The sequence below is a fragment of the Nicrophorus vespilloides genome, unplaced genomic scaffold, assembly GCF_001412225.1.
Source record: "Nicrophorus vespilloides isolate i.1.1-1 unplaced genomic scaffold, Nicve_v1.0, whole genome shotgun sequence".
Taxonomy (NCBI): domain Eukaryota; kingdom Metazoa; phylum Arthropoda; class Insecta; order Coleoptera; family Silphidae; genus Nicrophorus; species Nicrophorus vespilloides.
In genome coordinates, this window is record NW_017095787.1 from 87,069 (window position 1) to 99,545 (window position 12,477).

Genomic DNA, 12,477 nt, shown 5'->3' on the forward strand with positions numbered 1-12,477 from the left:
AAAAATCGTTGAACACAAAATGTGTGTAAAGGTAACAAGTCGAAATTTACTGTTTAAGTGTAATAATAAAGTTGTTTTGTTGCTGGATATATTTGCTGCATAAAAATGTTATTTCATGAAGTTTCAGCATAAACGTGTGATAGCGTTGAAACTTGTTGCTTCAATCTTGAAGGATGCCAATGCATAATAGAGGAGGCGATTCGTAGATCTAATTAAAGCTATTGATTGAAATTGTGTAGTTTTTCCCAGAAAATCTAAGAATAGTAAAAGCAATGTGTGTATGCAACGTTAATAAAGGAAATAATAATAATGATAATAATAATAATGCAACGGAACTTCTCCTTGATTGAGGATAATAATGGCATCGGACAACGCGCGGCAAATGCTATGATTTAGCGTCATTTGTTCGAGTTGACAATGTTTTATGGGTTTAATTAAAGCGCGGTGAGAAGCACGGGCGTTCGTTCCATTTTAATTGCATATTCATAATAAATTCGATCGGACAGTAACTCCTTAAACAGTATTCCGCCCACGCACCGCCACTAAACACAAATACTAATAAATTTTAATAACGTATCCGCGAAAAGTGTACGCGACAATGTTTCGATTCGTTACATAAAATAAATCTAAATCCCGATCGGTTTCGCATGTTAAGTCGGCCGATGGCAATTGGAAACAACACACATTCACATACAAATGTATACGTGCACATGTATTATATATACACATATGTGTATGTGTAGATGGATGGAGGATACATACTTACACATAATGCAAATCGGGTCTGAATGGAGAAATTAAAACACCTCTCCGAACACAAGCGCGCACACATCCATCCATTATTATGAACAGATTTTTATCAATGATTTCTATTCTTCATGGGTCGCATGCTAATGTATTTCATTAACGGTACCGAACAACAAAAAAAAATAAAATAAATAAAAGAGTATATATCTCCAGGACCGCATTTAAATAATGGTGTTTTTTTTCTTCTTCTTACGTGTAAATGCCGGAATTAATCAGCAATAAACGCCAGTTTCTAATTTCAATTTTTCAACGCGATAACAAGAACAATAACGAAACCAAAACCATTAAGCAAATTACTGTTATTTTTGACTTGTTTTTCTCGTTGTTTTATCATCAACAGTGATTTTTTTACGCAGAATAAAGAGAAACAAATATTATTGTTGTTTTTTTTATTGTAGTTTACACTAAAATTACTTACATAGAACAATCAAAAGTAGTTAAATATTTGTTACATAAAAAAATATTATTATTGTATAAAAAACCATTGTTTTTCTTGTTTTTGTTGGAGGGATCAAAACCTTTAAGACAACTAATGTTGTTTTAATCTTGTTATCGAAAGTAAAAAAGAAGATTATCAAAAATCTCTTTCTTGTTTTTATTGGTTCTTAAATGATTTTATTGCACAAAAGTAGAGGCATAAAAACTTTTAAGACAATTCGTGTTGTTTTCATCTTGTTGTTATCTACAGTAAAACAAGAAGATAATCTAAAAAAATTGTTTTTGTTGGTTCTTAAATGATTTTATTGCATAAAAGTAGAGGGATCAAAACCTTTAAGATAATTCGTGTTGTTCTCATCTTGTTCTTACCTAAAGTAAAATGAAGGTTATCGAAAACTTTTGTTTTTCTTCTTGTTGTTGTTGATTTTATTGCACATCAGTAGAGGAATCAAAACCTTTAAGACAATTTGTGTTGTTTTCATCTTGTTGTTGTTCAAAGTGAATTTGTTGTACAAAAATAAAAGAAATGAATTGTTGTTGTTGTACACTCTAAGGTAATTATACAAAAAATTAGGGAATGTAAATTGTAATGCAGATACACCTTGTACATTGTTTTTGTTGCATCAACTTTATTATAATAAAAAGGGGATTCATAACTTATTTACAACATTTTCGTTTATATTTTTCGTATTGTTGTTCCATCAGAAATAACTTTGTTACAAAAAATTGAGGAATTCAAAGTTAATTAGCAGATTTGTGTATCAATTACTGTTGTTGCTGTCTCATTTGAAACAACTTTGTTGTATATAAATGAAAGATCGAAAGATTACTCTTTATATTGTCTTGTTGCTGTTTCATTTGAAACAACTTTGTTATAGGAATTTCAGCAATCCAAAGTTATTCAGCAAATTACTGTTTCTATTTCCTTGTTGATGTTTCATTTAAAACAACTTTGTTATAGGAATTTCAGTAATTCAAAGTTATTTAACAAATTCATGTTTCTATTTTTCTTGTAGCAGTTTCATCTGAAACAAATTTGTTATTCAAAAGTGAGGAATCCCTGTTTCTATTTTTCTTATAGCTATTTCATTTGAAACAACTTGATTATACAAAAATGAGGAATCCAAAGTTATTCAAAGCAGATTCATGTTTCTATTTTTCTTGTTGCTGTTTCATTTGAAACATCTTTGTTATAGGAATTTGAGGAATCTAAAGTTGTTTAACAGATTCATATTACTACATTTCTTGTAACTGTTTCATTCCTCACTTTGTATAACAAAGTTGTTTTGTTATACAAAGTGAGGAATCCATTTAGCAGATTCAAGTTTGTATTTTTATTGTTGCTGTTTCATTTGAAACAACTTTGTTACAAAAAATTGAGAAATTGAAAGTTAATTAACAGATTCATGTTCCTATATTTCTTGTAACTGTTTCCTTTGAAACAACTTTGTTATACAAACATTTCAGGAATCCAAAGTTATTTAGCATATACATGTTTCTATTTCATTTGAAACAACTTTGTTATAAAAATTTGAGGAATCCAAACTTATTCAACAGATTCATGTTTCTATTTTCTTTTAGATGTTTCATTTGAAACAACTTTGTAATAAAAAATTGAGGAATTCGAAGTTAATTATTTGTTGTACAAACATAACGTAAATCAAAATCTTAAGCGAATTCGTGTTGTTTATTTGTTGCTGTTGTAGTTAACATTAAGTTGATATAGTTGTACAAAAATTAGGAAACCTAAATTAGAAACTAGATTTATATTTGTCCTTTTATTATTTCATCTAAAACAATTTTGGCGGAAACTAAAGCAGATTCGTATTTTTTTGTTACTATTGTTGTTACCACTAAACTAACATTGTTGTACAAAATGAGAGAATCAAAATCATTAAATTCTTGTTGTTTTTTTTCAAATTTATTGTAATTATTTCCATCGAAGTTACGCAAAAATCTTAATAATTTCGTCCATTATCGTTTTAAACGTTTCCAAGAAATTTACTCGCAAATTAGTCGCTTTCATAATTTACGGGTCTTCCTCGAAACCGCGCCAAACGCTCAACCGTTTGCACATTTAAATAACGAAAAAAAATACATTTTTTTTCCCCTCTCATTTTCACCGGCAACGATAATCGCTTATTTTATTGTTCGACCATCCCCGAGTTACGCAATCTCTTCAGCGAACTCGGCAAATTGTAAATTGCGCATTGCTCACTCAATTCTTGTCTAAAAAGAGAATCCCTTCTGTCGGCTAATTGTGAAACAAGCAGGAAAAAATACTAATCGTTCCAGGTACATACTTACTTGCGTTTAGGTAAGCTCGAACTTAACACTCAAGTAATATTGCAACAGTAAAATAAATACGTGTAGAAAATCTAGGAAAGAAAAAAAGATGCTTTGTTGCATTGATATTTGATGCCGTTGAGAAAAAGGTTCAATTATTAGAAGGAAGAAGTAAATCTCATTCTCAAGTTACTCATCAGGCTTACTTTAAGCTAAGATTAATATTAAGTCGGCATCTTTGAGTTTTAGAATTTCTTTAAAAAAAAATAGTAAAATAAAACTACCATTTTTTTATTGTTGAAATCTGCTGTCTTTACAGGATTATCAACAAAAACATTTATAACCATGGAAATATTCCACAAAAAAACACTTAAGTCTTCTGTATTTTTAACCAGAACTTTATTACTTGAACTTTTCTAAAGAAAAAACAAACATTTGTTGCACCCAATAAACGTAAACAAGAATTTCGGAAAATTACTCATTCTGTCTGCAATTTGACATGAAAATAATAAAAAAATAAATAAATGTGTACCTGCTTTTCTTTTGGAAAAAGATGCCATTGCGTTCTGGAAATACGTGCTTTTAACAACGATGTAAAAGGAAAGCGAAATTAATTAAAGCTTTACGAACGCCCAAATAAACATGCACAAAAAGGGATGCAGGTAAAAGTAATTTGCAAAAATTTAAAATACCTGTTTTCTTGTTATTTTTATTTTGTTCAAACATGTCTGGTTGTGTTAAGTTTCAGGAATTTTTACAGGTTTTATGTAAAAATTATTTTAGAACTTTTATATATTTTTTTTAACTTGTTTTAAGTACGTTTTTTTTTATAATTATAACTAATAGTAAACATAATTTATTATTATTAATATTTTCTACTCGAATTTACTCGAAAACAAATTTTTATTACAAAATCATCAAATTTTATGTAATCATAAAATAATAAAATTATGTTATTTCATTGAATCACATTTTACATATTATGTTATAATTGTTAAGATTTCTATATTTTTCTTACTCTAATCGAAATTTAGTCGAAAATATTTTTTATAAGTAAATCTTTTATTTAGTTTGTCTTAAGTTTCATAGTTTTCTAAATAGTTGCATTTATTCTTATATATTTATACAATTTCCTGAAATAATTACATTATAACTTACTTACTTTAAATTTTATGTTTTATTAATATTGATTGTTTTTTCTCAATTTTTTAATGAAACTTTTAGAATTAAATTATTTAATTGCAATTTTCATCATCAATTAATAAAAATCCTTCGATTTCTAGTTTTAATTCTTATTAAATTAAGAAAATCTATTCTAATTAACACAGAAAGACCAAAAAGATTTATAAATTTTACAATGTTCTTATTTTTATGTTATGTTTATGTTCTTAAATATCTTTTCGATATATTTTGGAAATTTTATCAAAATATTTAGATTTTTTTATATTAAATTATATAATTTATTATTTTCTATCATATTTATTTAAACTGTCAAAGGATTTTACTTATTATTAAAGCAATTCTAAAATCTGTGATGTTTTGTGTTGAGTTTCCAAATAAAAATACAAGAAAATATGTGAATATTATAAATATTATTATTCAAATAAATCTGAAATTAAAGAAAAATTAGTAATCAAGAAGACGAGTAAATGAAATTGATAAATTAATTGACTTTTATGTATTTGAATTGAAGTGTTAAATGTTAAGTTTTCAATCAGGCAAAAATGTTACAAATTGAGTAAAGAAATTTATTGTAAATTTGTTGAAAATCAAATGAAATTGATAAACTAATTGACTTTTCTGTATTTGAATTGAAGTATTAAATGTTAAGTTTTCAATCACGAAGAAATGTTACAAAATAAGTTTACAAATTTATTGTAAATTTCTTGAAAAGAAAAGAAATTGATAAATTAATGGACTTTTCTGTATTTGAATTGAAATGTTAAATTTTCAATCAGGTAAAAATGTTACAAATTGAGTAAACAAATCTATTGTAAATTTCTTGAAAATGAAATAAATTAATTCACTTTTATGTAGTTGAATCGAAGTGTTAAATGTTAAATTTTCAATCATGAAAAAATGTTACAAATTGAGTAAACAAATATGTTGTAAATTTCTTGAAAATGAAAAGAAATTGATAAATTAATGGACTTTTCTGTATTTGAATTGAAATGTTAAATGTTAAATTTTCAATCAGTTAAAAACTTACAAATTGAGTAAACAAATCTATTGTAAATTTCTTGAAAATGAAATAAATTAATTAACTTTTATGTATTTGAATTGAAGTGTTAAATGTTAAATTTTCAATCAGGTAAAAATGTTAAAAGATTAGTAAAAAAAATTATTGTAAATTTCTTGAAAATCAAATGAAATTGATAGATTAATTCACTTTTATGTATTAGAATTGAAGTGTTAAATGTTAAATTTACAATTAGGTAAAAATGTTACAAGATTAGTAAATAACTTTATCAAATGAAATTGATAAAATTGAACTTTCGGTATTTGAATTGAAGTGTTAAGTTTTCAATCAGGTAAAAATTGTAACATTTGTAGGTGATAAAAAGAATGAATAATAAATGGATATAGTAAATGAAATATTGTCTATTGTCTGTAGAACGAAACTAAACTAAAAATGGCCATGGCATGACCTAACGGTATTTCGTAATTCAATTAAATTTAATAAATTGTCTCGAAGGCAGATCTCATTTCCATAGACCATTACCGAAGGAGAAATCAACAAACAGCAACTTGGATCAACGAACCGAAGGAAAAAAATATAATAATAATAATAATAAAACGTTCGTGTAATTAAATTTGCTTACCGTGTCTTTTGTCCCGGAATCGCAGCACTTAAGCACTCGATTAAACACCGATCGAAGTGCCCTGAAAAGTAGTCGGGGAGAAGAGAGAAAAAAAAAATAGAGGGAGTCGAGGGAAATATTGGGTCACGTTCGTCCATCGCTAATGGAAACCCAAGTTTCCGCGATAATTGCATTAAGGGATGAAAATGTGGGGTGAAAGGAGAATTGGTCGGAGATGAAAATACACACTGATATATGATAAACTATGTAGTTTATTTGACTTTCATATACACTCACAAAATGAGAGGCGGCACAAGCCGTAGGATACAAACATTTACCTATTAATTATTATTATTAATATTCATTATTGAATTTTTTTTCTCAGTAAATATATATTCATATATATATATATATAACGGAACATTTTGTTTATTGTTGAAACAATTCGTTTTTCAGAGCATAATGAAATCACGTCCATAAGAAAAAAAAACATATAATAATAATAGTAATATTCTCTTCCGATGCACGCACATATATATACACACACTATACATATTTGCGTACACGGATTCATTTAACATAATCGTATTATTTATACAATAGATGTGTGAGTTACTGGAGAAAGGAAACAAAAAAAAATAAAGTAATAAATCTGCATGTAAAAACGAAACAATCCATTTTGGTATATAAAAGAAAAACCTAAAGTTAGTAGCTTAAACGAAACGGCGGGAAATTCGAAAAAAAAAAATCCAACCGTTTCCTTCCCCCCAGTTTAAAAAAAAACAAAATAAATTTGCAAAATTAAAGACATTTGTTTCAAGAAAAAAATAGAAATTGACCAACAATATAAACAAAGATGCAAAACGATATTGGTTTGTGTTTGTGTATATATATATAATCCCTTAGGTTTCTTCTCTCTCTCTCTCTCATTGTATATAATAACTTGCCTTCTTTTCATAGTTATAATGCATTTCGTTCTCTAACAAACAGCGCTCTTGATTATGCAACAAAACAAGAGAATACAAATCGAAAATAATACAACTCTGTCGTACAACGCGCAATCATCGTCTTATATAAATTATATATATAGTAAACTAAATATGTATATTTACATCACAAGGGTGGATCTAAAGAAACAAAATATTATTTTTATATATATATATATATAGATTTATATAACTTGTCGTTGGGGGCGGGGGCGGGGTTTGCGGTTGTTGTTTTTTTGTCTGCGTAAAGAATAATAAAGAAAACAAAAGAATACAGAGAAAAAAAATAATAATAATTCATATAGTAATGACGATGATGAAAATATAAAATAAATAATATACATTCTATTCAGATTCAAGAAAAAAAATAAAAATTAATAAACAAAACTTATCACTAGATCACTGTTTCGATTTCTTACGCATGGCGTAAAAATGATTAAATAGCAAATAAAGAGCTAATACAAATTATATATAAATGCGCTAAACTTAAAACAAATAATTTATACATTTCTCAACACTTAGGAAACTAGACTCAAGAAAATAATAATAATAAAGAAATAATCATCATAGTTGTAGTAGTAGTAATAATAATAATAAAATAATAATTAATAGTAGTAAAGTTTTTGTTTAATGTTAGAGAAGACGTGTTTTGCACAATGCACGTCGTTTTTGCCCAATAATAAATATTTACAAAGATGCAACCGAAAGGTTTCTTTATTTAGTTTTTCCATATAATTCTCCTTATATTTTATTCATAATCGTAGACGGAAACAATAATAATAATAAAATAAAATAATAATAAACTAATATATACTAAATATGTGTGTGATTTCTTTCGAGATATGTTCCTTATTATACTGGCTTTGTACAATGGTCGGTAGGCTATACAACAAAATCATAAATCATAAAAAATATATAATATTTTCTTATCTACAACAAAGAAAAATAATAATAATAATTAAAAAATAATAATAATAAACACAGTGTTGCCAATGCGGAGAGAAAAAATAAAATAATAATTAATTAATTAATTAAAAAAGAACGTAAGATAACTGCACGCAGGATTGTTTTTTTTTTGTGTTCTCGTCTTCGTAGTTATTTTTTCGATTGAGAATTTAAAAAAAAAAACAAACAAATCAAAGGTCCGAAATGTTGATTAAGTAAAAAAAATAATAATAAGAAATAATAATATTTAACAATATTTACAAGTAGAAATAATAATAATGATTATTATATAAAAAAAAGAGATCCAGTAAAACAAATTCACGAAATTTGAAAAATCAAAAAAAAAAATAATAATAATGTGTTTGTCTTGAAGAAAATAATAATAAATAAATAATATTGGGAACGGCCATAAAGCAGAAAGCTTTAGAGAATAATGAGGAAGATTCTGCACAAATCGTATTGAAAATATTAATAAGTTTTTGTTGAGAATAATTTGATGGGATGCATCTTTGTAAATGGTGGAATTGAAGCGTGATGAGAGACCAAGAGATTTTCCAAAGGGAAAACAAATATTACAAAAAACATTTTTTTGTGTGTAAACGAAATTTTTTTAGGACGAACGTTCGCTTTGCTTAGGTATATATAGAAAGTAAAACCGCGTTATATCATCATTCGTGTTTCATTTTTCATTAAAAAAAAATTTTTTTTTACTCGTATAGTATTTTTCAACCGTTTCTTTTTTTTGCTTATTTTTCTCGTATTTTTAATAAATTGCGATATGAAATATATTAGGAACCACGTTACGGACTCGAAGTCCAGCAGTACTAGAAAGTAAACAAACAAACAAATAAAATGATAATAATTAAGAAAGGAGAAACAGAAAAGAAAAAAACAAACAAATACTCTCAATAAATACACACTGACTGCCCTATATATAATAATGTATAATAATAATATAATATGAATAGTAATAATAATCGTGTAATACGTCAGAGGTGGCGTCGCCACGTGTCACATTCACTTAGCATCGCTAGTCTGCGATCGCCCCGATCCGCAAAATTAAAAAAAGAAATTGGGATCGAGGATCGGCGATGGAAGGTTGATCTTCGGATCATGGACGACGGGACGGAGGACCGCTTCTCCGTAATTATATTATAATAATATAAATATATCCGTTATAATTATATCATTAGTATTTATCATTAAAATATTAATATTACATGTACAATAATAATATCATCGTTTAATATTTACGTCTTGAGGTCAGATCCTTATTCTTTCTTTCTTTTCTCTCTGATTATTTTTTTTTTCGAGCCTAGGCCGATATGTGTGTTTTTTCTTTTTATAGTTTATATTTGTGGTAAATGCAAGCATCCTCTCCATCATCATCATCATCACTGAGAGATAGAGATGAAGAGGTGCAGCCTCATCGTCTTCGTCCTTTCATCCGATCCAAGAGACCTTCCGTCACGGATCCCCGGGACCCGGGGGGATCGCACTATGTTCAACAATCACACTTAGTTCCAAATCAACTCACTAATATGCGAGGCAGGTCGTACCGAAGTATTTCCCAGATTTTGAGTTATTTTGGATACGTAAACCTAGTACTTTATTTTTAATTTATTTTTATTTCATATTTTTTTTTTGTTCGTTTAAATTTATTAGTTTTTTTTTTTTTGTTTGTAATATATTTAAATTTTATTTTTTTTTCTTGTTTTAAATATATTTTCTACCACTAATATATACGTACAATGCCGGCGAAAACCGACGTTCTTTTAAAACATAACTATATTATTACTTAAACACCGTATCGATTATTAGTAATTAGTAGGAACCAATTTTCATATTTATTCATCTTCTTCAATAATTATACTTCTTCTCTTTTAGTATCGTTTGTTTTATTTCTTTCTTCTTTTTTTTTTCTTCATTTGAATTTTTCATTTTCTTCGCTGGCTTTTCGAAAGTGGATGACGGGTGAAGCGGGCCGTGTACTCTTTTATTATTATTTTTTTATTTTTTTAATAAACCACCTGATATACATATACATTTATTTATATACATATACATATATATAAATTATATATACATATACATATGATAAATACAGCATTTGCCTTATATCATTGTTATTTTTTTTTTGTTTAATAATGAATTTTCGTTTTTTACTTTTAAATTTAGTATTGTTTATCATTATTAATAATAGTAATAAAAGTTTCTTCTTCTTCATGTTTAATAATTAATAATTAATTTCTCTTCTTTCTTTCTTTTTTTTTCATCCGAAAATGTTTCTCATACTTTCATACTTTTTCATCTTTACGTTTATTTTTACTTTTTGTAATATAATTAAATATAATGAATAAAAAAAGCGCCCGCATCGTCGCATCGCGTCGTGTCTGCATCTGAGGAACTCTGTGGGGATGCGGGCGTCATAGGAACTTGTTTTACTGGGTCCACGGGTTTCGGGACCCTCTGGAGACTGCATGCAGTATCTACATCTCGATTTAGGAACATTGTAGTCGCAGTTTTGTAGAAATGAGGAACTCTGGCGCTACCCTACTTTTACACTTTATGTTATCTCTTCTTATTTTTTCTTCTCCTACTACTTCTTCTTCATCATCATCATATCAACTTCTTCTTCTTCATCATCATCTTCCTTACTCACTCTCTCTCTCTTTTTTTTTTAAATATATAGATATATTTTTTATGTATTTATATATTTATATTATGTATTTACACATGAATATATACTCGCCGATTCGCATTTTCTTCGATCAGTTAAATGTGTCCGGGTATTTCTTCTTCCGAATGGGAAAGCTCCCCTATTCAAACTTCATCTCTCTAAACTTTCTCTCTCTCTTATCTTATCTATGTGTCATAGTAACTATACGTTGCGATAGGAATCATCGGACCTACTCGACTATACACAATAACTACACTGACACACAACTACGATATAATATTATAATATATAATAACGTTTAAAAATAGATCAGCTGTAAATATAATTCACTATTCATTGCTTATTAATTTAGTATATAGTAATAATAAATTTATCAGTGTCACGTAGCGTGCGTACATGCATACGAGAATACCAGTGATGCGGCTGTTCGAACTGGCGAACTATTCGGACGTATTGATGTACGCATGCTGGGGCAAATTAAAATTGAAAACCTTTTCTTTGCAGTTGCAGTAGTAGTTTTGTAAAACTATCTAATCAATTTTCTTACAAGAAAGATCCAAAATCAAAACAAAAACAAAAGCTATTTATAAATGGGTTCGAGTTCCTTTCGCATGCTTCGGACCCGACCGGCGACGGTGTAGGAACTTGGCCGTCTTTGACGTTGGTCAATTCGGCCAGCAACAATCTGCGAAGATGTCGCGCGCGGCCGTTCGGGTCCGATCGCATATTGTCTTAGATCGGTGGGTTTTCTTTTCTTATCGAGTAGATTACGTTTCTCCGGTGACTGTTGTTCTCAATGTCCGGCGCTGGTTAAGGGTTGCTGGGGTACGTCTCCTTGAGGTGAGAGGAAGCGCCTCTTCGGGTCGGACGGCTGGCAGAAGGTGTTGTTCGAGTTGGAGTCGCGGGCCACCTCTGGCCCGGACTCTTGGGCGGCACGGGCCGCCAGCAGCGCGATCTGATTAACGACGTCCTCCATCTCGTGACTTAACGGCGACTCTGAGGGTGGCGGCAGCGACTTGGAGGCGGCCAGCTTCAGGACCTTCATATGCGAATCACTCTCACAGTGTTTCCTGAACTCTTGCAGCGACTTAAAGCGTTCCGCGTTACACAACTTGCACTCGTACCCGGTCTGGACGATCCTGAAGGCACCGCGGGCCTCCAGGTTGCCGCCGTAACAATGCCTCTGATGGGTCAGCAAAGCCGAATCCCCCACGAACCCGACGCGACACTTCTTGCACACGAAGCACACTTCAACGTCAACATCACGAGCCTGCAACTCCGAAGAACATCTCTGCTGCTGCTGCTGTTGTTGTTGTTCTGGCATGCGGATGGTGGTCACGCCAGAGTCCAAGTTTCCTTCCGCCACCTTCTCCAGCACGGAGGCGGGCAGCGGCAGGAAGCTCGGTCCGGCTCCTGTGTCTAGAAACAATCCTCCGGCTCCCCCTGCAACACACGAAGAGAAACAAGAAAATAAAACATCCATTCATTTTCGACGTTCCACAGAAATACGGGGCGAAGAGGATATATAAGTAAA

At 29.6% G+C, this 12,477-nt stretch overlaps 1 protein-coding gene across 4 annotated transcripts in view; it reads right to left on the bottom strand.

Moving 5' to 3' along the window:
• Positions 1 to 11,106: 11,106 nt before the first annotated feature.
• LOC108564042 (zinc finger homeobox protein 3) overlaps positions 11,107 to 12,477 on the bottom strand; it is a 35,437-nt gene continuing 34,066 nt past the window's right edge. For 3 of the 4 annotated variants that reach the window (XM_017922952.1, XM_017922944.1, XM_017922936.1), the window contains one exon: positions 11,107 to 12,386. In XM_017922952.1, coding sequence (XP_017778441.1) covers positions 11,737 to 12,386 — 650 coding nt within the window. In that variant the 3' untranslated portion in view covers positions 11,107 to 11,736. The remainder of the gene's footprint in view (positions 12,387 to 12,477) is intronic. The other variant, XM_017922962.1, reaches the window with a different exon arrangement.